Source organism: Siniperca chuatsi, linkage group LG5 (genome assembly GCF_020085105.1).
Source record: "Siniperca chuatsi isolate FFG_IHB_CAS linkage group LG5, ASM2008510v1, whole genome shotgun sequence".
NCBI lineage: Eukaryota > Metazoa > Chordata > Actinopteri > Centrarchiformes > Sinipercidae > Siniperca > Siniperca chuatsi.
This window is the reverse complement of record NC_058046.1, coordinates 6,105,180-6,129,844: the sequence shown is the minus strand read 5'-3', so window position 1 is coordinate 6,129,844 and position 24,665 is coordinate 6,105,180. Positions and strand designations below refer to the sequence as shown.

The 24,665-nt window shown below is 38.7% G+C and overlaps 1 protein-coding gene across 3 annotated transcripts; it reads right to left on the bottom strand.

Annotated features, from left to right (window-relative positions):
- Nucleotides 1-5,215: 5,215 nt before the first annotated feature.
- On the bottom strand, nt 5,216-18,302 carry lhx2b (LIM homeobox 2b). Of its 3 annotated transcripts, XM_044197010.1 has the most exons (6): nt 17,489-18,299; nt 16,962-17,124; nt 15,134-15,336; nt 13,959-14,329; nt 10,404-10,609; nt 5,216-5,947 (listed from the first exon to the last, which is right to left on the bottom strand). In XM_044197010.1, the coding sequence occupies exons 2-6, from the start codon at nt 17,079-17,081 to the stop codon at nt 5,657-5,659; spliced, it is 1,191 nt and encodes a 396-aa protein (XP_044052945.1). In that variant the 5' UTR covers nt 17,082-17,124; nt 17,489-18,299; the 3' UTR covers nt 5,216-5,656. The 3 variants fall into 3 exon arrangements, with proteins under 3 accessions (XP_044052945.1, XP_044052944.1, XP_044052943.1); XM_044197009.1 differs by having other exon boundaries at nt 13,959-14,326; nt 16,962-18,302; XM_044197008.1 differs by having other exon boundaries at nt 16,962-18,299.
- Between the last annotated feature and the right edge of the window lie 6,363 nt (nt 18,303-24,665).

The following is a 24,665-nucleotide window of genomic DNA, read 5'->3' as shown; positions in this document are numbered from 1 at the left end:
GCCAGGCTTGGCCAAGACATCCATATGTTTGTTTGACTTGATTGATTTCCTGGAGTGAGGACTCCAAACACACACACACACACACATTTATATTCTTGTTTACTGAACATACAGGCGGACCTGTAGAAATGGTCAATGCTCTGGACAAAAGACGATCAGATTTTGTCGCTTGCAGTGTGCTTTGACAGTGGTCACATCCTCAAACTCCTCACACCATTGCCGGGTCTGTAAGATGCGAGGGACTCCTCTTTTTTTATATACAACCATTTCTAATTATGCACTGCAGGGGAAGTTAAGGTCTGTTTTTCATAATTCATGTTTTGCTTACAAAGTGTAAAGTCTGCTATTCTCCAGACCTCTCCCTCCACCACCTACTCACCACCTCCTTGTTAAACTTCCGTGTTGGAACGGATTGTAAAATGATATTTTTAAGTGGAAAATCTTCCCACCTTTATGATCAGCCCAAGTCCCTGCTGTTGGAGCCATGAGAACATTGAACACATTTTGCTCAAGCAGAGTGAGGAAAAGCTGCTCATGAAAACAGATTTTTTTATGATACACTTTTGGGAAGGCTGTCAGCTACTATCGCTCTCAGCTTTGGCACAGATGCTTGTTTTAAGTGATTGGGGGAGTGAAGTTTTTTTTTATTTTAGTGCCACATTTCTTGGGAGCAGTTGAATGTAATGGTCCTCATGAAATGAGATAATCAAACATAATATGCACAGATAGCAGGTCACAGATCACACGCACGCACACACACACACACACACACACACACACACATTTACACACACTTCCTGCTGTGATGCATTAATTTTTCACTGTATGGAATGAGCATGATAATGAGTCAATGTCATGTTTTAAAGTGTGGCTTGCCTGCAGAGGTCAGGTTAGGTCTACACTATTAACATTAATATCTGAACCTGGTGAAGGCCTGGTTGTGTCTGTGCAGTTATCCTCTTACATTGTTAGATATTTTGATTGATTAATCAAATCAAAATATGCTCTTATACTAACAAGTCTATAATCTGTATCATCTATGCATTTCAAAGGTTATTTTTATGAGAATTTGGTGTACCCACTTTCATAAACCTGCTTTTCTCTACATTAAGAGTGATTTCCTCCATTTCCCAGATTGCCTTTCACTGATCACCCAGAGCATGGGTGGATTATGAGACAATGGACCCCTTGGCACGGATACATAAACCCCCCTAGTAACAAATAGGAATCAGGAATCAGTCATGCCCGACTTGAGTCTCTTTCAGCGTCATTTTGCAAGTTACCCAAAACTGTAAAGTGAACTTCAGTATTTTGTTATTCAATGTTCTTTTTTGTATGTTGTTCAGTATTATATTGAGATAAAGAGAGGCTGGCTAACTCATTTTCCTGCATCTTGCATTGTGATACATGCAGCTCTCCATTGTCTAGGAATATTGTAATTATTACTTATTGTGTCATATGTTATGTCTGTCTATATATTGTGCTACTGAGACTGTGTACTGAGCATTTTTTTCCATGCTTTACCAAAAATAAATTCTTCCAACTCTGGTAGCATGGCCATTAAAGGTGAAGTGAGTGAAGTGAAGCATTCTGCCATAGCCACACTGACACTCCCCTCCACAAATACAAAATACTATAGGGTGCCATACAAAATATTACAGGAATCCATTAAAGGAAAACTGTGAATTAGGTTATATTTCCTTTCAGCAGAGCTACTTGGCTTTCAAACATATTTTAATTGCTTGACCACTTTTAATGCAGCATTACTGTAGCTGAAGCTTAAGTCTGCACCGTGCAGTAGTAAATATGATCAAACTAAATATTGGATTAAATTTGGTATTGGCAGAGGACTTGGTTTTGATTTCAGCCAGGGACCTTTGTTAGCTAAACTTCAAGCATGCCTTAAGGACATACAAACGTGGGATTTTCTGATGTTAAACTATGCTGCTGTAGGGCTAGACTGCCTGGAGACTTCCCATGATGCACTGAGCTCCTCTCTCCCTCTCCATCTGTACGCACTCTTAACCCATTAATGCATGTTACTAACTCAATATATTCTCTCTCCCGTAGTTTTGTGTTTTCTCGTCTCTCTCTCCTCTCTCCTTCTGTCGCTTTCAGCAGGTATTTCTGCCTCCGGAGCTGCAGAGTCTGGATCTATTATTGCAGGTCACCTACTTCCCCTATGTTCCTGCTCGACAATCACTACTACAATTATTATCATTAGTCTTATTATTGTTATAATTATTATTTCTATTATTATTATTACCATTGCCATTACTATTATGTGGAATGTCTATGTGGAACTACTGTGCTACTGTTCTCTTTCCTCCTGCTCTCTCCCCCCTTCCCCCATCTCTCTCTCTCTCTCTCTTTCCCTCGAGGCAGAAGTTTTTCCATGCCACTGTCGCAAAGTGCTTGCTCACGGTGGGAATTGTTGGGTCTCTGTAAATAATATTATAAAGAGTATGGTCTAGACCTGCTCTATATGAAAAGTGCAATCAGATAACTTCACAGTCAGAAATGCCCCTATTTTTGACTGAGCCCTGTGACTTTTCACCGAGAAATGAGAAGGCTCCCCTAGGCCTGTGCCCAGTAGGCCTGTAATCCATATCCTAGAGAATGTGAGTGAACAATACATGCAAATGCAAAACATACAGTTAACTAAGTTGTTTACATTTGAGTACGTTTTGAGTATATTTCTATCCAAATGTTCCAAATTTCTATCCAAATTTCAAGCAAATTCACCAAAAAAGTCAACTAAACAAAATGTGATTCGTTCCCTTCAAGGAAGTGAATGTCTGTGGTGGTTTTTGTCTGCTGCCATGTTTTTCTTTTTCATTTTGGGGGTTTTTAGTGGAGTGGAGGCATGTAACGATGGGTGGTATAATTATACTAATGCGGCGGTACATTGCCAGTAATAAAAGAAGAAGAGGTAGAAGAATAAATGGAACAAAAAGAAATAGGTGAAGAAGAAATTGAAGCAGATCTTATCATTTTTAGTTAGAAAAATCTGTCTCCATCAGACTTTATCGGACCTTTCCTGTATTGACACACCAACTTCTTCACCTCACCCAAGTGGGAAAAATGTGTAGCGTTTCCATCCCAATATAAAAAAACAAAACAAAACTAAATGTGCATTTAACAGATGAGTGGTTATGAGCAGGGATGCAAATGTCAAAACACAAGAAGCAGAGTGGATTTCATTTTAAATATGTTGACATGTTCTAGGATGGATTTGTATATGTGCACTCCAACCTCTTGGTGGCTGAACTTAACTGCCATTCCACCAGTAGCTCTGGTTTAGAGGCCTCACTGTACCACTAATCCCTTTGACCAGTCAGAGCAATGCAGCACTGTGTGTATACAGTACTGTGTGAACACATCAGTCGATGAAGAAAACTTGCACTTGGAGGCACAAATTATCTTTGAAAAGAAAAGTGTTATAATTGATAATGTTTATATTTCTTACACAACTGAGGACAACAAGGATGTGTATAAGAATGAGCAGAAGCAGCAGAGCAAAAGTAGCTCAGTCAGGATCATTACAGTAGTCTGGGACTAATCAGTGTGTCTCACCAGCAGCGCTCCTCCCATTCACAACAGGTGTTTTCTATCATACATAAAAATATCCACCTTGACAACATTCCTTGAAAAAGTTTAAGAATCAGTCATTAATATGACATAATTCCACTTATTTTCACTGCTAATGAAAGATATTCTTAAATATTTTGAAATAACCATGATAGTAGGGGTGTCGCGATATACCGGTATTGACGATAACCGTGATATTTAAAAACGAAATATTGATATCATGTTAATAATACACATATGATAATATCGTGTAAATAATCCAGCGACTCTCCCATTTCTTTCCATTTTTGCTTTGTCATAGTAGGTGGCGATAAAAAGATGAATTTGACTGATTGCATTATTCTTTTTTTTTCAAATTGTCTATAGAAATCGCGATAATATCGTTATCGTGAATTCTTTTGGCCACGATAATCGTGTGGTGAAAATTTGATATTGTGACAGCCCTACTTGATAGCAGTGGAATGTTCTGCCATATCTTGAGAGAAATAAATAAGAGTTGCACCTTAACAATAAATATTTCTAACAGTAGATATCTCTCACTTGCTTCAGAAAAAAAAGGTTTCAGATTATATCACGTCTAAACTGACATTTTCCGTGAACAGGGAAGAACTGTAAAGTTTGGCTTATTTTAATGTGATTGATACTAAACTAAAGCAGGATAGTAGATTATTGCTGGTTTACCATACATCTAAAAAAACGTAGCCTCATCAGTGGACTGACGCCCTTCATACAACATATACACTGTCAAAACACAGAGAGAATATGCTTGGTCTCACTGAAAATGTTTCTTCAAAAAGTCATACATGTAGTTCAGATCAGATCAAGAGGTATTTCTGAATACTGGTTTGTTTTATCCCATATGTTTGGAATTTGACACATATGACTATTCAAAGACACAGAATATCTTAATAATTGAAAAAAAATGCATTTGATAGCCAATTCATGCTAAAAAAAATCGTAATGTGGTGAACCCCACTTTCTGGGTTGAAAAGGTAAGAATTCTTTGTTATCTGACCTGTGTATGGCAAACAATGCATTAAACTCGTAGAAAAGGTTTCAGTCGTAGTCATCTGGACACTGTTTTCAGAATCAAGACGTTTGTCTTGATGTCTTGATGTTGTTAAGTAACACAGAGTAGCTTAAATTTCTGAGTTCTCAGACCATTTTCACAATTGAGAATGACTTCCAGATGGGAGCCGAAACGTCTTGATTCTGAAAACAGTGTCCAGATGACTATGACTGAAACCTTTTCTATGATGGAACACTCCTGGACGAATGAGGGACTACACCGTCTTAGTGCATTAAACTAAAAGAATAGCTGATGTTTAAACATGACCGCAGATTTTAGCTCTGTTTAAATCCTATTTTTGACAAAGTGAGGAAGATGATTCTAGCAGGTATAAAAGTTAAGATCAAGAACATGACTAAGTGAATAATTAGCTTGTACAACATGTGCAGACACAGAAACACAAAGAGGAACTAACCATAACACACACACATACACACACGCACAAGCAATGGAGGTCATTACTCCTATACTCTCTCAAATCATTCGTGTCTGATCATGGTCAACTTATGAGAACAGCAGTTAAGATAAAATGGACCGTAAGGCACATGGCAGTCGTAGGATATTGTAACCTGTGTTTAATCTCATATTTTCAAAAAAAAGAATTTTTTACAATCCTTCTAACAGTGACTCTTGTACAACAACATAAATACTGTGCTGGAAAAAATTAATTTCCAAAAATTAAGCAGTTTTTTCCCCCGCAGTCTCTTCCTGTAAACATTGAAAAATGCAAATCAAGTCTCCTCAGTTCTCAACAAGACAACAACATCAAAATAACAACAACTGTTCCATCTGTAAGGCTTGGCCGCCTCACTATGCAAATAGTCTCTAATGGGCTCAGAGTGAAATTAAATCTTTTTTTTATGTTTCCATTACCTTCTCTTTTCTAATCCGTTTAATGTTCGAAGGAGTCAACAGTGCTCAGTTTTAGATCCAGGAGGGTGGAGCAGGTGAGGGGGGAAGGGGTAGGGGTGAGGCTGTGGTGAAGGGCTCCGTCCATCAGAAGAGGCTGGTCAGCGTGGTCTGTGACGGGCTCCGGCACTCGTGGACGTCCATGCCACCCGGCACCGAGGTGAGCACGGAGGTGACGGTGGGCATGGTGGGGTTGGTCAAGTCTGTCAGGGTGGTGGGGGTGCTGGAGGGGCTCATGGAGGCGTTGGAGATCTCCGAGGCTGGGCCCGAAGGCGTCCCGCCCTGCAGTGTGGAGCCGTCAGATGCCTTGTCAACCCCGGTGCTCTCCTGCCGCAGCAGGTTCCTCCTGAACTTGGCCCGAGCATTTTGGAACCAGACCTACAGAAATACAATAACAAAATAAATCCTGTTACTACAGGGGAACTGATCCACTAAAGTTAACTAATGCTTAATGGAACTTCCAATGATAACTGTCCACTGCAAGGTCTGTGGATTATCAAGAGTAACCAGGATATGTTTCTCAAAAGACACGTTGGTGTTGAATTACTGTATATAAATGTAATTTTTCAGTGCTGTAAGCACCACAAACAAAATTCATTAGGTAGACGGTAGCGGCAGGCCCAGTTCTACGAGGGTATAAAAGCATGCATTGCATCCTCAGTTTAATATTTTGCACCCTCAGTTGAAATTTGAATAATAAATAATAAATAACAAATGATAATAATGTAATTTAAAAAGAAACAATTGTAATGCAACTTACGCTATTCGCCAAACAGTAATTAAATAACATATGTGCATTAGTCGTATGCGCATCACTGTCATGCAGGTGCCGTTCTGACTCATAAAGCAAACTGTTGCTGAAAAGGAACGACACACTGTATATTTACTTACTACTGTTTACAACTTTTTCCAGGTTAGTGGGCATGCATAGCCTCTCAAAACCAACATGAAAAAAACTTAGTAATGTTCCCTCAGAGCATAACGTTGTTTTGTTGTCACAGTTTTGTTGCTAAATGATATTAAAACTGAGCGTGCTGGGTTTTTCTTTAGCAAATACACTCACCGACAGCAACATTATTGTTAATATTTTGGCACAATGTTTAGTATATGCGAATCAACCTAGTCATATTTTCTTTGTAAATACAGTGAGTGATACAGTTCAAGTTGCTTCAGTTTAGACTTGTGAAGCTAAGTTTTTAATGTTACCCTAACCTAACTTTGGCCAAGAAAAAGCAAAGGCTAAGTTCTTATTTAACTTGATATCACTAGATTGTTTTGTTTGCTTGAAGTCTAAGTTTCATTCTGTGTTGAATGTGTTTAGAATATGGACTCACCTGCTTCTGTCTTCTCAGGTGCTTATACATATTCATATGTATGCTATGAATGGCTGTCAACAATAGCAAACTAGTATAAGTATAAAAGCCAGTATAATGCTTGTATAATGTGTTGTAATGAAAAAGTAGTGGTCATAGTGAGTGAAAGTGTGATCTGAGATAGACACTGCAAAATGTGTTATGTATCTGGAATTGTTCATTAGCTATGTTTGATATCTGTCAAGCTGAATGAACTCTAAACAGAAGTAAAACTGATTTTATTCTGGTCCTAAGACTGAAATCCAACTCTTTCTGGGAGAGAAAGGACACTGGATCTGTCTTGGAATGTAATTGTGAGACATATGATGCTTTGAGGAACCATTGCAAATAAAGCAAACTGTCGCTGAAAAGTAACAACACATTTTTCATTGCTGTTGCCAGCCTGTACTGTAGCTACAAGTGCACCCCCACTAATTTTAGATGCATCCTAAGTAATTTTGTTTTGGAACCGGGCCTGGATAGTGGATATCTCACAAATACCACCGCCCTACTTTGTTCAATACTTGTTGGTTAATTTACCACACCTGTGCTTTTGCATATTTGAGCCCAGTAACTACAAATCATTTATACTTGACAACACTGCCAACCATTTTCTAAAGCATACTATTAGATTTTCCTTCTACCAGGTATTGATTTCAGTCAATTTTCATACAGATTAAACACACTTTCTTATAGAAATTTAATTTGTCACAATGAACACGCAGAACATCGCATCTGTCAGTTTTTGCAGCATGCTAATAAAATGTAGGATTTTCAACTCAGTCCACACTTACAACTGCATCACCACACAACAATAATAAAAGTGACACTAATAAAAGCAGACATGACGCGCACTCTGATGGATTACCTACTGTATTTCAAGCATGTTTTAAGTCTCAGCATCAGTGATTTGTTCAAATGCTTATATAAATCGTATCTTTATGTTTTCCTGACAAGGATGTTAGCAGCTATGTCATAAGGAGAAGGACAGGGTGGATGGATGGGTCCAACTTGACATAGATCACTGTTTGTTTTCTGTTTTCTGTCTTCTTCCTACAGTCAATGTTGGTATCCTTTAACCATGACCAGGGTCAATCCTTAACCTTAAAGCTGCACTATTCAATATTTTATATGAACAATGGCTCAAATGGTTATGTAATGTGAAAGGAGTCAGTCATAATGATGAACCTACAGAGAATTATCTCCCAAATCTGCAGTTCCCCGCAGCTCCCCGGAGCATTTTACTGTCTTGTAGCTTGTTGTTTTGGTTTTGGTTCACTCTCACTGCTCTCATAAGGGTTGTTTTCAGCGAAAAAGCTCTGATACACCCACTGTACACTAAATGCTCAGCACCAAACAGCAGACAGACAAAGTTAGTGACTAGCTGGTGAACATAGTGGAGCATTTAGCAGCTAAAGAGACAGGTATTTTCTCAGGAATAATACTCAGAGTGAACATTGGCCTTACATTCACCAAGTCACCAGAAACACAACTTCAAATGAATGCTAATGTTGCTCTGTATATGCTAGATGAGTAAATAAACAACTGTTTGTCAATGCATTAGCCAAATCAACTTTATATGGTCATAATATGTCAAATGTGTATAGTGGGTTCTGCCTTCAAGTAGCCAAAAAACTTGTTAATGCAGCTTTAATGTATTTTAACCCCAATCATGATCTTTCTCTAACCCAAACCAAGACCTTTTTTGTCATTTGAATAATCTTTGTAACAGTTTCGGAAAGCACTGACAAATGGCGTTGTCCTGCTGATAGGGATGTCAGATCAGAAAAAAACTCATATGGGACATTTTTAAAGGCAATGCAAAGTTACGTATTTTTGAGTTTTGAGGACTTGAGAAAGTTTGCAACAAAAGGGCCAAAATATTCAATTCAATTCAATTCAATTTTATATAGAGAGCGCCAATTCATAACAGAAGTTATCTCATTGCACTTTTCCTATAGAGCAGGTCTAGACCGTACTCTTTATAATATTATTTGCAAAACAAATACTGATATGGTCCTTGAAATATTTTGACGTCACAGAACCCCAAGCAGACCCACATTATCTCCACTGCCACCACATCCCATTCCCTCCATTTGCTATTAGTTAAGAGCACACACCAGTGAGCATCTCCTCGTGTCTATTTAAAGTCTGTTAGCAGATGCTCAGACTGGAGATAAGGACAAAAGAACACTTAAAAACACAAAGCCAGGGCGCTCTTCTACTGTGTACAAAAGTAACAAAAGCCTTTACTTTTTATGACTAGTCATAGAGAAAATGCAGTGGTAGCCACAGAAAAATAAAACCATATCTTTTATGTTTCCATATGAAAATAAAGAGCTTTGGCTTCCTGTTTCCGTTGATACTGTGAAAAGATAATAATGGACCTGTCTATAGTGTGTATAAGGAAAAGCAGCTATGAGTTCAGTCATTATTCTCATATTTGCAGTGGCAATGAAATTAATGGTTTCTTCCTCATTTTGCTGAGGACCCCGTGAACCCATTCAAGAAGGCCCTGCACCCCAATTTTGGAATAAGCATCCTGCTCCTCAATGTCCCTCATTTTTGCATTTAAATTCTTTACACTTAATCTTGGCTCTCTTTTTAAATAATAAAAAGTAGTATCTGAGATGTGGTGAGTGAGGCGGCGGTCTGAGCTGAGCCATGTGTTAGAGCGTGTTAGCGCTGGAATCGTGATGGAGCCATGGGAAACAGGCAGCGGGATGAAAACTCGCATCAAAGCAAAATGACTGCTTTGTTTTCTGCTAGCGTTAATTAAAGCAGCGGGATGATTTTTTTTTTCCTTTGCAGAAAATTTTGATTCAGAAACCTTTTTGTCTCATTTTTCTTCTTCTCAGTCCCCAAGATAATTTGCTGTCGTCTTTTGTGGAAATCAAACGCTCTGTTGTGCTTTCTCTTTCTTCGCATGTACTACAGAGCTTTTTGCTTTTCATCCCTCGGTCCTCACCATAACATCACATAGTCCACTGAAATAGATTACATTTAGTTTTTTATGGCTTTCTTTCATTTCCAGGTAATTTTGCATTCCAATATGAACACACATACTGACTTTTAAAAGTTTGTTTTTCCTAGAGGAAATTAGAAACTCTACTTCTTTTCAATGCAGCTTTTTAAATTATTTTCTTAATAATCTTAATTTCTAATTAAATTAATTATTTTATATTGTGTTTTTATTTAAATGAGAATAAATAAAAGGAAAGAAAAGAAAGCAAGAAAATTGTTTGTAGTTTCCTGAAAGTCTTCCAAGAATTTCACTGGAACGAAAAACAGTATATCTTAAAATAAAGCAGCTGATTTGGCTTCTTTCAGGAAAACCTCACTTCATATATTTTACACTTGGAAGCAGGCTGATTTGCATTGGAAACAAGTTAAATTCCTTCACCCCTGTTGGCACTTGTGACCTTCTCCCCTAAGTAAAGAAAACCATGGTCTCATCGGAAGTGAAAGGCTGCTGCGGTTACCTGTAAGACGCGCTTGGTGAGGCCGGTCTTCTGGGCGAGCTGCTTGAGGTCCTTGGCGTCTGGGTTGTGGTTGATAGCGAAGTAGGACTTCATGGTCCTCAGTTGGTGGTGCTTGAATGACGTTCGCATGCGCTTGGTCTTCTGACTGGAGCTGTACTGAGAGTCCCGGTCCATGGGCTCACCATCGTTCTCGTTGCAGCTCAGCGCTGTGGGCCAACAGGGAACAGGAGAGAAGGGCTGGTTAGACAGAGGGAACTCTGATCCAATCACTAATCTTCATCATTTTGATTTGTCTGTTAGTCCTTTACTTTTGATCGGCTGGTTACATTGAACACTGTAGGGTTTTCCTTCTTTTTCTGAGCCCATTTTTAGGTCCCAGTATTTTCATGACCCCAGTGATCAAAGAGTATTCCATTTCAGCTAGAAGCAGCTCCAAATGCATTAATAGAAATTATATTCTTATATTTCTATAATATTTTAAATCTTTTTAGTGTACTTATTTTTAATACAGTGAAGGAAAATCAATTAATCTCCCAAGAAAATCAAGAAATCTCCTGAAACTCTCCCCACATGAAGCCCAGACAACAATGTGTATGAGCAAAGACAGTAGGCAATGCAAATGTTTAGGTGCAATATATTGAATGTGGAGCTTAAGGAGAGAAAAAAAATCCCCACATTAAGAAAGAAAGAAAGTGATTGAGGCTGAAATGTTGTTGTTAATTTTTTTTTTTTTTTAGCATTGTTATATAATGTTTTTGTTACTATCCAGCTTGCTTTTTAACTTGTTAAAAAAAATTTGAAACTTCAATCTATATTTCTTTTCTTCATTTAAATCCATAAAATCAATCTGATCCAAGGTGACACTGTGACCTGACAGCTGTTTCTTCCAGCTGCAGATCCTCTTCCTCCCTGCAACTCGTCTGTCTGTCTGTTCCTGTCTACATGTCTTTCTTTCCTCGGAGGAGGTGCTAGCCTGGCTTCAGCAAACACACACACACACACACACACACACACACACACACACACACAACACAACACACATGTATTTGTCCCAGCCTGCAAATTTCTTGGCAACATTCAAAGTGTTGCTACATGCATAACAGTTCGTGTTCAATATCAGAACGCTGCAAATGATGAATATGAAGTGAGTGAAAACCATCAGAATAACACTTCACTTAATTAGCCCATACACACCAGGCAGAACAAATGCTGCTTTCTGGCCAAAGCATATGCTGCAGCATTTTAACAAAAAGCAGCCTGTTTCCTGCTTGTCTCCTTGTCTTCATACAGAGCGTCTTATTCACAGTGTTAATACCATCTCAGAGCTGCAGGCTGCTCCAGGTCCCCACATGTTCTCATGTGAGTGTTCAGGTGAAGCTTTGATGTTGTTTCTGGCTGGAAACAGAAGAGGGCGCACTGCCTCTTCACTCTCGTCCTGATTCTGCTTCAAATTCATTTTCTTCAGTTTATTTACTAAATACCCACAATGAAAAAAGCTAGGGTGTTTTTTCTTCACAGTAAGAATGTCTTACTCTGAAATTAGGCTTCCTTTCTGCTTTTTAGCTTCATGATGAAATCTTCAATTCAATTCAGTTTTATTTATATAGCGCCAATTCATAACAGAAGTGATCTCATTGCACTTTTCCTATAGAGCAGGTCTAGACCGTACTCTTTATAATATTAAATCTTGTGTTCTTAAAATGTCTGTATTCTGTAAAAGACTGTATTTTCTTAGTCCATCACTAATAGGTAAAATCATTTGATGTATTTTTAGAGCAGCTTCATTTGTATCATGAATTCCACTGATTTTTTTTTTTTCAAAAAAGTGGCAGCATCTTGAAATAAAGAAAGTGATCCTTCTTGTTTCAAGGACAAATCACTTGATCCAGAAGGAAAAGAAAGAAAATAAGCTTATTTGTATTAGAAACTAGTGGTATAATTATTTCACTTGTTGCAGCTTATTTAAACTTAACTGACTGAACTGTTAAAAAGTTTAGAGAAATGAGAATCAACAAAACTGAGAGATATAAAATCACAACAGAAAAACTTGTTTTGTTACTGTTTCTATGACTGGTCTTAGATTCCGACACAATGTTTAGTTTGTAATCAACTTGCTTTTTATGTGAATAATTGGAAGGTTAATTAACCAAAGTCAAAGCATCAAAAACTTAGATTCTAGCTAGAAAGTTCTGCTGTTAGAAGGTTCTTGTATTCCCTGCTCTCTCTTCCAGTGAATAACTCATCAAATCACATTGATCTCTCTGGTAAACACCCAGTTTGGCCCGGTCCCAATTCAAAAATGCTCCAGTAGTGTGTGTGTGGTGGTGAGTGGTGTGTGTGAGTGGTGTGTGTGTGTGGTTGGGTGGGGGGGGGGGGGGGTGTTAGGGTCTGTAGACGTCTATGGAGCCTGACAAGTGGAAAAGGGCGAAAGCAAAAGCCGGAACATCAAAAAACTTTTCTTTTAATCCCCCAAAGAGGACATGGAAAAAACGGTCTTTTTTTTCATAACAGATTGACTAAACTGAAACATGACAAAAAAACCCAACAACAATTAAAACTGATTCTTTTTTAAGATTATCATTTAGAAAAATCTTGACTACATGCACATTTTTGTTAAGAATTGTTAGACTGTCACAGCACATTTACCTAATGAAATCTATATGAAGCTGTATGAAAAGTTAAGCTTAAAACTGTTTGCAATAAATGAAACTATGGCCTAAATGTATTCACTTGAAAATGATGGTAGAGGCCTGACTTTATTGACAACCCTCCCACTGTAGTTAGTTAGTTAGTTAGTTTGTATTCAGACTTATTCCTGCACAATGTTTGGCCTCAACACAAATAGCACAAAGTGCTACTCATGTCAAAATCATTATAAACACAACTAACTTCCAACAAGATTATAGGAACGTTAACGAAAAATTAAAACAATGCAGTAAGGTCGCAATAAACTCAATATTTAGCACAATACGTCTCTTTGATCCCCAAAGAGACTATAAACAAATATTATAGTGACATCATGTCATGGCTTGTTAGGGTCTACCGTTATGTCACTGTGGTAAAGTTATGATAAACTCATTTTAAACTCCATATCGAAATGTTATCGGAATATTAAACGGCAAGGGATATGCTTTAGTATTATAGTTTTGTATGATAAACAGAGGATAGCACGGGCACAATATAAGCCCATACAGGAATGTTAAAAAGATTTTTCATTGATGAAGCATTTCAGTCTTAATCAGCTCGTATTCACGCTGTGTGGCTGTTCATTAGAACTGTAGAGCAGGATTTAGTTTACAAAAGGCGATTATTTGTTTTGGGTTTTTTATTTTTATTTTTTTTTTTACTTTTCTTTTTCTACGTTTCAGATCTAAAATATATTTTTTTTTAGGTAAAACCAGCATCAAAACAAGAGAAAGCACGAAATACGTTATATGCATTTTATAAAAGCACTGTAGCTTTTTCTTAACTCCGCCTACATTTTATTAACCACAGCATCCTCGTCAATAGCTGAACATCGTTGTTTTTGAACGTCTTTATAAATGTCCTTCTTACCTGCGTTATACGCAGCCAGCTCAGCCCCGGGCCCGGGACTTTTCCTCTTCCTGGGCCGACCTTTCTGCACTGTCCCCACGCCGTTGAAGTAGGATAGTCCGAGCGTGTTTGCCGGGCCCAGGCCTTTGTGCGGGACAACGTCCGCGTGGTTAAAATGTGTCTGATATTCTCCCTGGATGAGAGTCTCAAAGTGCAGCCGACAGTACACCAGACTGTCCTTCATGCCAAAGTGGTCCCCGGTGGTGAGCATCTTGCTGCAGGTGGTGCAGGTGAAGCAGTTGAGGTGGTAGACCAGGTCCCGGGCCCGCATCACCATCTCCGAAGCTGAGATTCCCAGGTGGCACCGAGCGCATCTCTGCACCGAAAATCTTCTGCGGACAACACAGAAACCTCATCAGCGGCTGGACAGGGAGCCTGGCAGGCCTGCTGCTGTGTTAGTGTGGGGCAGGCTGGACAAACTGCCTGTGGTGCGTTCTTATATGCAAGCACCCGAACTTTTACGCGCTTAAAAACAGTGCATTAACTTTCCCTGCCCACTAATGAGGTGAATTCACATGAAACCTTAAAGTTAGACAGATAGGCTGCATCGATTTGCCGCTATTGGAATTTATTTTAAAATTGATATTAGCCAGGTATGCCGATTGTTGGGGGTTTAAACAAAACCTGACACGGAATTCTGATAAATTCACGTTTCTAATTTAAGAAAAACTCGTTATTCAAAGAGCCAATGTTTCCCAAAGCTTCCCTGTCATTTGCTGAGAGAAACACGTGAATATAATGGAACTACCTGGCATGAAAACAGTAAAATATAGATAGTATATTATGGCACAAAATATTAGCTGTCATCAGTGCCAAAATGTCAGCATCAGTTTTTACAAACCCCTATTATCAGGACTGAAGCGTTGAGAGGGAAATACTCTGCACGCCTTTTGTTCTGAAATAAAACTGAATTTTGAGAACCAGATCAAGATAAACCGATTTTATTGACGCATTGTAGATTATTTTAAAATATTCCATCCCTGGTCATGTGTGGTGTTTAACTTAATGAGATCAATCACAATTACCATGATTAGAAACACACAGTTTGCTCTATGAATCCTAAATAGTCACTTAAAAATCCTAAACGCTGCTTTCAGGATGGACTGTGGCTCTCCAGGCCCTGTGCGCCCTCCTACCTGTAGTAGTCCTCCTTGCAGTAGATGCTGCCGTCCTTGCTGAAGCAGGTGAGCTCAGACTCCAAGTTGAGTTTGCACTCGCAGCACTTGAGGCAGCGCATGTGCCACTGTTTGTCCACGGCCAGCAGGTAGTAGCGGTCCGCGATCTTCCTGCCGCAGCCCGCGCACAGAGCCACACGCTCGCTGGTCATGCACGGCATGGACTGCAGGTCAACACGGAGAGAGGCACGAGGACACAGCGTCAGGACACGATGTTGGAAGAAATACAAGTGAAACCATCCGGATAGACTAACATTAAGTCATTCTAACATGGGAGAGGAAATAAAATAGGCCTACTATAAAATCCTAGAAAGTTAAAAGACTATTGAGTCTATTCGCTAAATCTTAAGAATATTCTAATAGTAGCATCGGATACAAGCTCATCCTCACTACAGAGGGCCACCAGTCACATATTAGAGGATTATAGAAATATTATACTGAAATATTGCAGAGGTTTAAACATGTATTTTCATCTCCACAACCTAAATAATAGCCCACTACACATGAATATTATAATGATATTAAAATACAATTGTGGGTTGAAAGATGCAATTCAGTAAGAAAAGGAGAATACAAAATCCCTTCTACGACCACAATGTAAGCAATTAAAAACATTATAGGAATATTTTTGCTACATGAAATTAAATTGTAGGCTATAAATACTCTGCTATGAATACTATGAATCACACTGCTACCACAGGAGACTATATAAGGAACGATGAGGCCATTATTGTAATATTTCTTAAAGTACCAGCCTATAGGAGCAGATTAAAAGAAAAAAAAATACAACTAAAGTAATTTTACTTAAAGAAACTATTAAGAGCCATTAACACGCTGTGTATGGTCTTATGGAATTATTATTACGAAGTTATTTTTGGTGGAGGACATCAGTAATACCTGTGCTGTTAATTTTCCTAATAATAATACTAAAAATAATAATGATGATAATGTTAATTAAAGGTACGATAACAAACAAAGGTTTATGATAGAGGACTGTCATTTCCAGAGGCCTACAAAATACACACATACACATACCCTCCACAAAGAATTTGCAAATGAAGATGGAAGCTGAATTAAAGGGAATATTTTCTCTATCCCATCTTCTCTTGTTTTGTTTTTACTGCAGCGCATATAAGGATTATTAGTTTCTAATCATTAGATTTCTGCGTTTTTATTGAATTGAAATGACTGTTTACAAAATAGAAAATAGAAACAATCTAACGCTGCATGTCTGTTTTTCAAATTCGAATAAAAACTTTCACTTTGGTTTTGCTGTTAATGTTCGAGCTAATTTGTCTGTGCAAAAAGATCTTTTATTTTTGTTTGCGAACCATTTGAAATCTAGTTTGAACATGCTCTGTGGTTGTCCATGTTTAACGTGTGATTTGGACGCATATTAAAAGGCACATTTAAAGAAATAAATAGCTGAATTCTAAGAACAAATGTAATCATTTTGTTCCTTGAATAATTGTGTAGCTTGTTCAGCTCTGGTTCCGTTTAGTTGAAGCTTTGCTGGGACTTAAAGAAGTTTTAGATTAAACACTGGCTGAAGAAATCAGAATGTTTGGGCCTTTTGGAGGAAGTTTGTCGGCCTGAGAAGCGTTTAAAACAACTAAGTAATAAGCTGGGACATTTGTTGGACGGTGTTTCTGTGTGAATTGAAAGGAAAAAGCGTTCAGAGCTAAATCAAAGTGCTTGGAGCTGTAGGAGTGCAGCCACTGTCACATGTTTCCAGGCTGCCATGCTGCCTGCGCTAACAAGCCGAGAGGGCCAAATGAATCTCTCCTACCGTCTCTGATTCCCCCATATCGATGGCTGAGCTGATGGCTGCTGACTCGCTCTTTCCTCTCCGGTCCATTTCTTCCACCACACCGTGCACGTCGCCTCCAGGGAGGCCATGGAAAAGCATCGTTGCCGCAGAGGGGAGGATATTATAACTGTTCTCTTCGGATCTGCAAGCCAAGATGTCCATCAGAGGCAAAACCCTGCGCAATAATGCCACTCAAAATTCTCGCTTTTTTAGGTTTTCCTTTCTTGCCGTGACAAGTGAGAAATCCAGATCAGGGAGGAAAAAATATGAGGGAAAAATTGGACACGTGTTCTCCACACTACGTCTCATCTGCCAATGGAAACCGTCATTTGAATCTCTGCAGCTCTCATTATTAATAAGATATGATTAGGCTAATTCGTAAATAACCGTACAGATTCCGGTTCTCTTACTGGAATCTATTTTACAATCAGGTATGATATTATTTCTTTGTTATTACCAGTTGCTCTTTTTATATTTTCTTTTCCATTTACGGTGAATAAACATACCAACTACAGAAGCCCCCGCTGCATGGGTCTCAGCACCGATGCCTCCTCCTCGCCGGGAGTAATATTTCAGGATTTCGACAGTCTGCAAGGCATTGGCAAATTTCTCCCTCCTTTCTGCAGAACAATAAGTAACTCTGGACAATTGGCACTGCCAAAGCTGGGTAGCAGCCCTCTACTGCATCCCACAGTCAGAAAGAACAAAAAAAGATATGTCCAAAAAAGCTAACAAGGAGCCTGAGAGAAAGGCTTCCTCCCCTCCTCCAGGTTCAACAGTCCAAGTTGATGTTTACAGCTGCTGATTTATGTCGCTCAAACTACTTTTGCTTTGCAGAGAGAAAAAAAAAACAAAACACACAGCCTTTGCTTTATAAAATCCCGCCGGCTGTCTGGGAGAAGCAGTTTTCTTTACGGTGGTCTGTTTAGTTAATGTTTTGTCTTTTGCCAAGGAGGCTGCATACATGTGCGTAACAGCAGAATAGGAGGAGTTGGCTTTACGTTGAATGATGATAGGCGACTGTTTGGTGGCCCCCCAAAACCGCCGTTCCTCCTTCTCAGGTCCCGGTTGGAGTCTCCGCTCCTTATCAACGGGGCCCTGTTGCGTCACGACGCACCATTTATGTTCATTGGCTGTTCCGCCGTCACCGAACTGTTATACTTTTACCGACCGTTACGAACAAGCAGCAGCCCCTTTGCCTCCGTTACGCACAGACCACCGGCCACCGTTCCCCTTATCTGTCTGTCCGAAGCTGCAGTTTGAAAGGTCCGTTTTAAAGAAAGAGAAGAAGAGTCAGCGCAGGAGAGCGTTTCCGTCTTCTGAGGTGTTGGACCTGTCTGTCTGTCTGAGCGCACTGAGGAGGTCTGCTGGGACCTGTACTCAAGTGACGCACAGAGAGGGTTCCACACAGCACCACATTGTTGCTGCTCACAACCTCTCCAAGGCACCAAAAGGCTCTGCACAGAACCTGCAGGGGTGGGAAAAACTGCATCAAGTCTCCCAAATCAGTCATAAAATAAAGAACCATACAGCTTTACAATTTTTCTATTGGATTTTTTGAGTTGTTTTGTTTTGTTTGATCAAAAAAGAGACACTTTGGAACAAAACAAACACACACACACACACACACACACACACAAAACAACAACCCAAAACTGTCTCCACAACTTTGACTTATTCATGTCATTTCACTTTTGGTCTGTAAAGTATGTGGAAGGTGTAAATTGGGCTAATTTCAACTCAGAACTTATATACTGTAAAAAGCTTTATTATGCTAAAATAAATATTTGTGGCAAGACCACAAAGACCCTTAACATGTCTTTAGTAAATGCCACCTTTCTGCAGAGACATTAAAACCAAATCAAGGAAAATAACGCGAGAATATCAAGCTCCAAAATTGATCAGCGCACTGTATTGATAAGAAGGGAACGTGTGTTCAAACACAGCATTAGTGGGGTTGTTTAACTTACTGTAGTGTTAATGCGTAAAAATTATTTTGGCACCACTGGGTGTCATCTCTACATTTTAGCATACTTGATCCTATTTATGTATTTATTTCCTAGAAAGAGCTTCATGTCCTGAACTCCACTCTGTCATTTGATGTCATTTGAAACCCATCGGCTCTTGTCTTGTATTTCCAACACAGACAGAGCGAGCAGTTTGGTTCAGCAGCGGGAGCTGCAGCGTGAGGCTGAATTGATCCCGGATCCGCTCATTCTAATTAGCTTTCTGCTCTTAATTGGGAGGAGAAAGTGGACTTCGTCATCAGAGGACGTGTTTGAGGACCAGAGGAGAGGTTTGATCTTGCACAAAAGACGGTAGAGTTGCAGCGGTGTGGGAGAAAATTACACGTTATCTATCACATCACTGCTCTGGCTTTTGTTGCTTGAAAGTGAAGTCAATTCAAGCATTTAGTGAAATAATTAAAGACGAAATCCATCCAGCAAGTCAACCTCCTGGCTTTGTAAATACAAGAACAATATTTTAGCTGGGGATTTGCGTGCTAAAACAATAGGCTATCAGAATTAAAAATTGTATGTTACCTTGATATTTCTAATTTCTTTTTTCCCTGGCTTCTTTCAAAATACCTTTCCTGCCCCCACATAACAGCCCGCGTTTAGGCTATTGTGAAGTTTTATAGCACAAATATGATGTTAAGATCCTAAATCCTTATGCAAATCAGCTCCTCTGTAATACCCTTAATTGAATACATGCATATTTATCATCTGCGTTTTCTATCTGCTATAAGGCTGGGTTTATACATTAAACATAGCGACAGCGGGCATGTCTGCGGGCGTGTATGAAATATGATATTAGGTGGTAGTGTAAGATTAAGGGGAAAATATCAGTTTGTATGTATTTGTATCAGAAGACCCATACTGTCTTGTTTCTCTGATTTGATTTCAGTCACTACTCAGTATGAAGAACACATTTACACAGAATTTAGAGATGATTTATGCAAATACAGGCCGAGATCTGGGCTATATGTTGAATATTCTCAGTAATGCGTGTTCACAATATTCACAGCAGAGGAGGAGAAAACTCACAATATGATAATTAACAACAGTATCAAGCATCGTAAGGCAGAGCAGCGCTGGTTAAAATAGTCCAATATTTAATTCATCTATGGTACATTTATTTAAAAAGGTAAAACTGAATTAATTTCAGCTCAGCCAACACATCCTGCTCCTCTCTCTCTCTCTCTCTCTCTCTCTCTCACACACACACACACACACACACACACAAACACACATACTTTTCTTTCTTTTACATGGGGGCAGTAGACTCACATCTTGAATGCTGGGAGATAAAAAGATGCAAGAAAGAGAATCAAAAGGCAAACCATCACCAACACCAGTTACCAGTCTATTGTCATGGGAAGCATTATTTATGCATTATACATACAACTTACATCAGTTTGTTCCCACTCACTATGACATACAGTATATTACAAAAAGGCAACCTCACTGAGATTTTCAGCATAAAAAAGTTGAATAAAAAAGGTTAAAACTACCCTCCTCTACATGCTCTGTGCTGAACAGATTTCAGATTGAAACAACTGATTCATGATCTATTTCAGAGTATTTCACTAAAGAGTACCTTGATCATTTTAAAACAAATGCTAATGATGGAATTGGCGCAAGGACTACTGCACGGGATTATTCTTAAAATAAATTATTCTGAACATGCTATATTTTGATACTACTACAATTGTAAGTTTTGTCTATGAGGTTTGGTTGAAACAATTTAAGAAAACTCTAGTTCTGGTATGAATTTGGTATCAGTATTTTATTTTGTAATGGCTACAGAAGGGTCCGTATTAGTTTGGACAATGTGATGGTATATACTGTAAAATTATATACATTTGTCTGCTGTCAAATATTTTGTCATACTGTTTTATCACTTTATTATCTCTGGTTGTATAAGCCATTGTGTACAATGTCAAAAAACCAACGAGCAGGGCTGGCAATATTGGATTTTTAAATGTTTTTTGCATAAATGTGAAGAAGTATCGTAATTGTCAGGTATTTTATAAATTGCTGTCACAAACAGACATTTCTGTTACTCAATTTAAAAAAAAATGACTATGTCACAATACAGTATATATCGATATCACGATCAGGGTTGTAACCAGGACTTTAGAAGTACTGAGGTCATGAAGTCCCCCCCAAACGTGATATTCAATAGAAGTAGTATTTAAAATATGACCTGATATCAGGCTCATGTTAGAGTAAAGCTGTTGTTTAATTGGGTAAATGCAACAACAAAGTTGAGAGTTTACTAATCCTAATAACCACTATATAACTAATAAACTAACAGTGTGAGCAGGCAAGTTAAATACTTTGTTGAAAGCATATGCCCTAGTGTGTGTGTGTGTGTGTGTGTGTGTTAGGGGGTGGTGTTGCCGCTTGTCGACAACTAAAATGCTGATGCAGCTCCACTGATTACTCCTTGTCCCGTAATGTTTTCGAAACAGGGCAGCCATCAATAACACAAATCTGCATTTCTTAGAAAAACATCACCCTCGTCAGGCTCCTGGCATCTTTTTGATCTCTCTCCGTTTTTTAATTGTATTCTGCATAAAGGTAGAGGGGAGGCATTGGGTACGTGGCTTTAATGGGATGCTGCTGTGGAAGTGGGGAGTGGGTTACATGCTCTCTGAGGAGAGCTCGGCTGTAATTAAGAAAGGGAACAAAGCAGAGGAGGCTAAAAACACATGAAAGGGAGGAAGCAGATCACCTAATCACTGTACGTGCACCATCCATGCCATCGCCCGCTTGAAAACACACACTTCTAATGCAAGAAAGAATCACACATGAGCGTAAACACAGAGTGGTTCAGACAGCACACCTGAGCCTCTCAGATGTCAGTCTCATCCATGTAGAGCATGTGAGGAGGGTTATTTGTCTGTGTGTGTGTGTGCACATCAAATATGATGGAACCATCAGATTCATTCGCATCTAATCTGCCATTTTAAACTCTCTATGCCAGTTTTTCCCAAGCTGAGGCTCGGGACCCCAAAGGGGTCACAGGGCAATTCAGAGTAATCACTGGAAAAAGAAAAAGTGTGCAACTTCATTCTCAGCCTTGGAAGCTGTAGTATGCCAAAAAAATATAAAATCTTAACTCAAGGTGCATGTACTTTTTCCGGAGCTTTCAATCACATCTTGAAGTCTTCCTTAGTTAGTAAGTGGTAAGTTGTTTTTTTTTTGTTATTGTTCTACACAAAATAAATGCCTATTTTAGAATGTTTTTTTCTAATCTTTTGTCACTGTCCTGTAAAAACCATGTATCTCTGTGCAAGGCCCTTTGGCTTAGGGGTTAAAGCACAGTCCATGAAGTGCAGCATCCCAGGTGCAAGTCTGGCCAAGGACCTTTGTTGCATGTCATTCCCAATCTGTCTCCCCTCATTTTCTGTCACCTCTCTACTGTCGGCTATCTAATAAAGGCATGGAATGCACATTTAAAAAAAGAAAACCACGTATCTCCAGAATGTCAACCTTTCATGAGCTGAGAACAGCCCTATTTTTACATTTATGACAATGCATTTTTCAATTAAGCCAATGGTTTTTATAAATGGTATACGTAGCTTAAGAAGTAGTAATTTTCTCAACCTACGAAGGAAGGAAAATCCTTCAGTTTATCTTAAAAATTTAACATCACAGAATTAGATACAGTACATGGTTTTCTTTGGATAACAATGCTTTGCTTTTTTTCTTGTAAAATACTGGATAGTTTCACCTCTTAGGGCCTCTAAAATTATTGAGAAGGGAAAGTCACTCATTCACTTCATTCATAGACATACAGTATACAACCAGTGACAAGGGTTTCAAGTACACATTTACTTCTAGCAGGGGCCACAAGCCACAAGTTTGGAACACACCGCTCTATACTGTAATGAGTCAGTCTGTCTCCAGATTTGTTTCATTACTCATTTCAATTTCACCCTTTCTATCTCCTGTCTCCTAGCAGAAAGTAACTTGGAGGAAGTGAAAAAGGAAGGGACGGAAGCAGAGGAGAGGAGGGAGAACTGGGACACTTGCTTCTGATACTGCAGCATCCATCCATCCAACAGTCAATCCTAAAAAACATGATGGCTAGAAAGGTAAATGTGTCTTTTTTCTTGATATTTATCTTAATTCAAAAGGGCAGAAAAATGACTCAAAAGCAAAAAGCAGATACAAGGTATAAACAGTATGTTTGATGTAAAATTCCCAACCCTTGGCCATTACCATACACATTACATATTAAATATATGAAATTTTGTCTTTATTTCTATTTGGCAAAGTTTGTGCAAAGTTCCTCAGTTTGAATAAACACTGAGAAGTTTGGGTTTTATGTGTTTAGGATGCTCTTGTGTTTCAAAGCTTCCTAGAAGGAGACTTCTGAGCTTTTGTTCATTTCCAGTTTTCCAGTTTCCATTTACAGTGTCTGGTAAGATGGCAGCAATGAAATCAGTTTTTGGTTCACAAAGGAAAGAAGGAGGTTAGAGAAGGAAATGAGGAAAGGGGGACACATTTTAAATGTAACTGAACAAATGTAGATAGCTCGAACCTCAAACTCCACTAAGTGAAGGGAAAATCTGTCACAGTATTATAGTGTTAGATTGACAGGTGATCTCCAGAAAGTGCTGTGGAAAAACACCAATGACTGAAAGGATCCAAAAATACACAGGCGACAGTGATGTGGAGGATGACCCAACAGGAATACCACTGTAATGACCCATCCAAAATTACAGGTAGTCACAGTAATGGCAGGCGGAAAGAGCAGTGAACGTGGGAGGGCAGCAGTGAAGAACACGGCCGCTCCGAGTTGCAATGCTGTTTCTTTATTCTCCACTTTTCAGCACAACATATTCCAGGACTCACTGCATACACTGAGGCAGCACATGCTCATTCTGGCATTGTGCAGGAAAATTATAGAAGAGGCGTGGTGTTCCAGATTTGCCACAGAGATTGAGCTGGAACTGATTCTATATGGATATACACTAGATGGATACAGAGGATACAATGTATACATGGCTGGAAAGAGTATAAAATGTAATGAAAAGTGTTTTGAATTATTTACAGATCTCAAAGTTTTTCAGGAAATGTGGGCAAAATCTGGGGTGAAAGACTGTATATGGCTTGCAGTGTGTTTAGGTGTAAATGTCTATTCTAAAAATAAGCTTCAGGCCTACATGAAAAAAAGACAGATCTTGAGATCTTTTTTAATTAGGGCTGAAACTATATGGGTTAAAGGTCAATACTCCACCAAACACACATTAAATTCAAATTTGTAATTTAAAAAGCAGTTTAATATTAGACAATGAATGGGTGTGATTATTAGCCAGGTAAATTATACAACCCCACTTGCTATGAGTGAAATATTGTATACAGTGGTGAAAGACGCATTTAGTTTTAAGCAAAAATACCAATATCACAATGTAAAAATACAACACAAGTCCTCTATTCTAAATTTTACTATCTATTATTATCTATCTTATATTGTCATACTTAATATAATATTGGATTGTTATTACTGATGTATTGACATTGTAGCAGCATGTTAATGTTTTAATTTTTGCTACTTTAAATACTTTTGGGTGGTTTAAACTATGATATTGCATCATATTGTATAAACTGATCATATGTTTTATTAAATCTTAATCTGCAAAGTAACTATAGATGTCAGATACATACA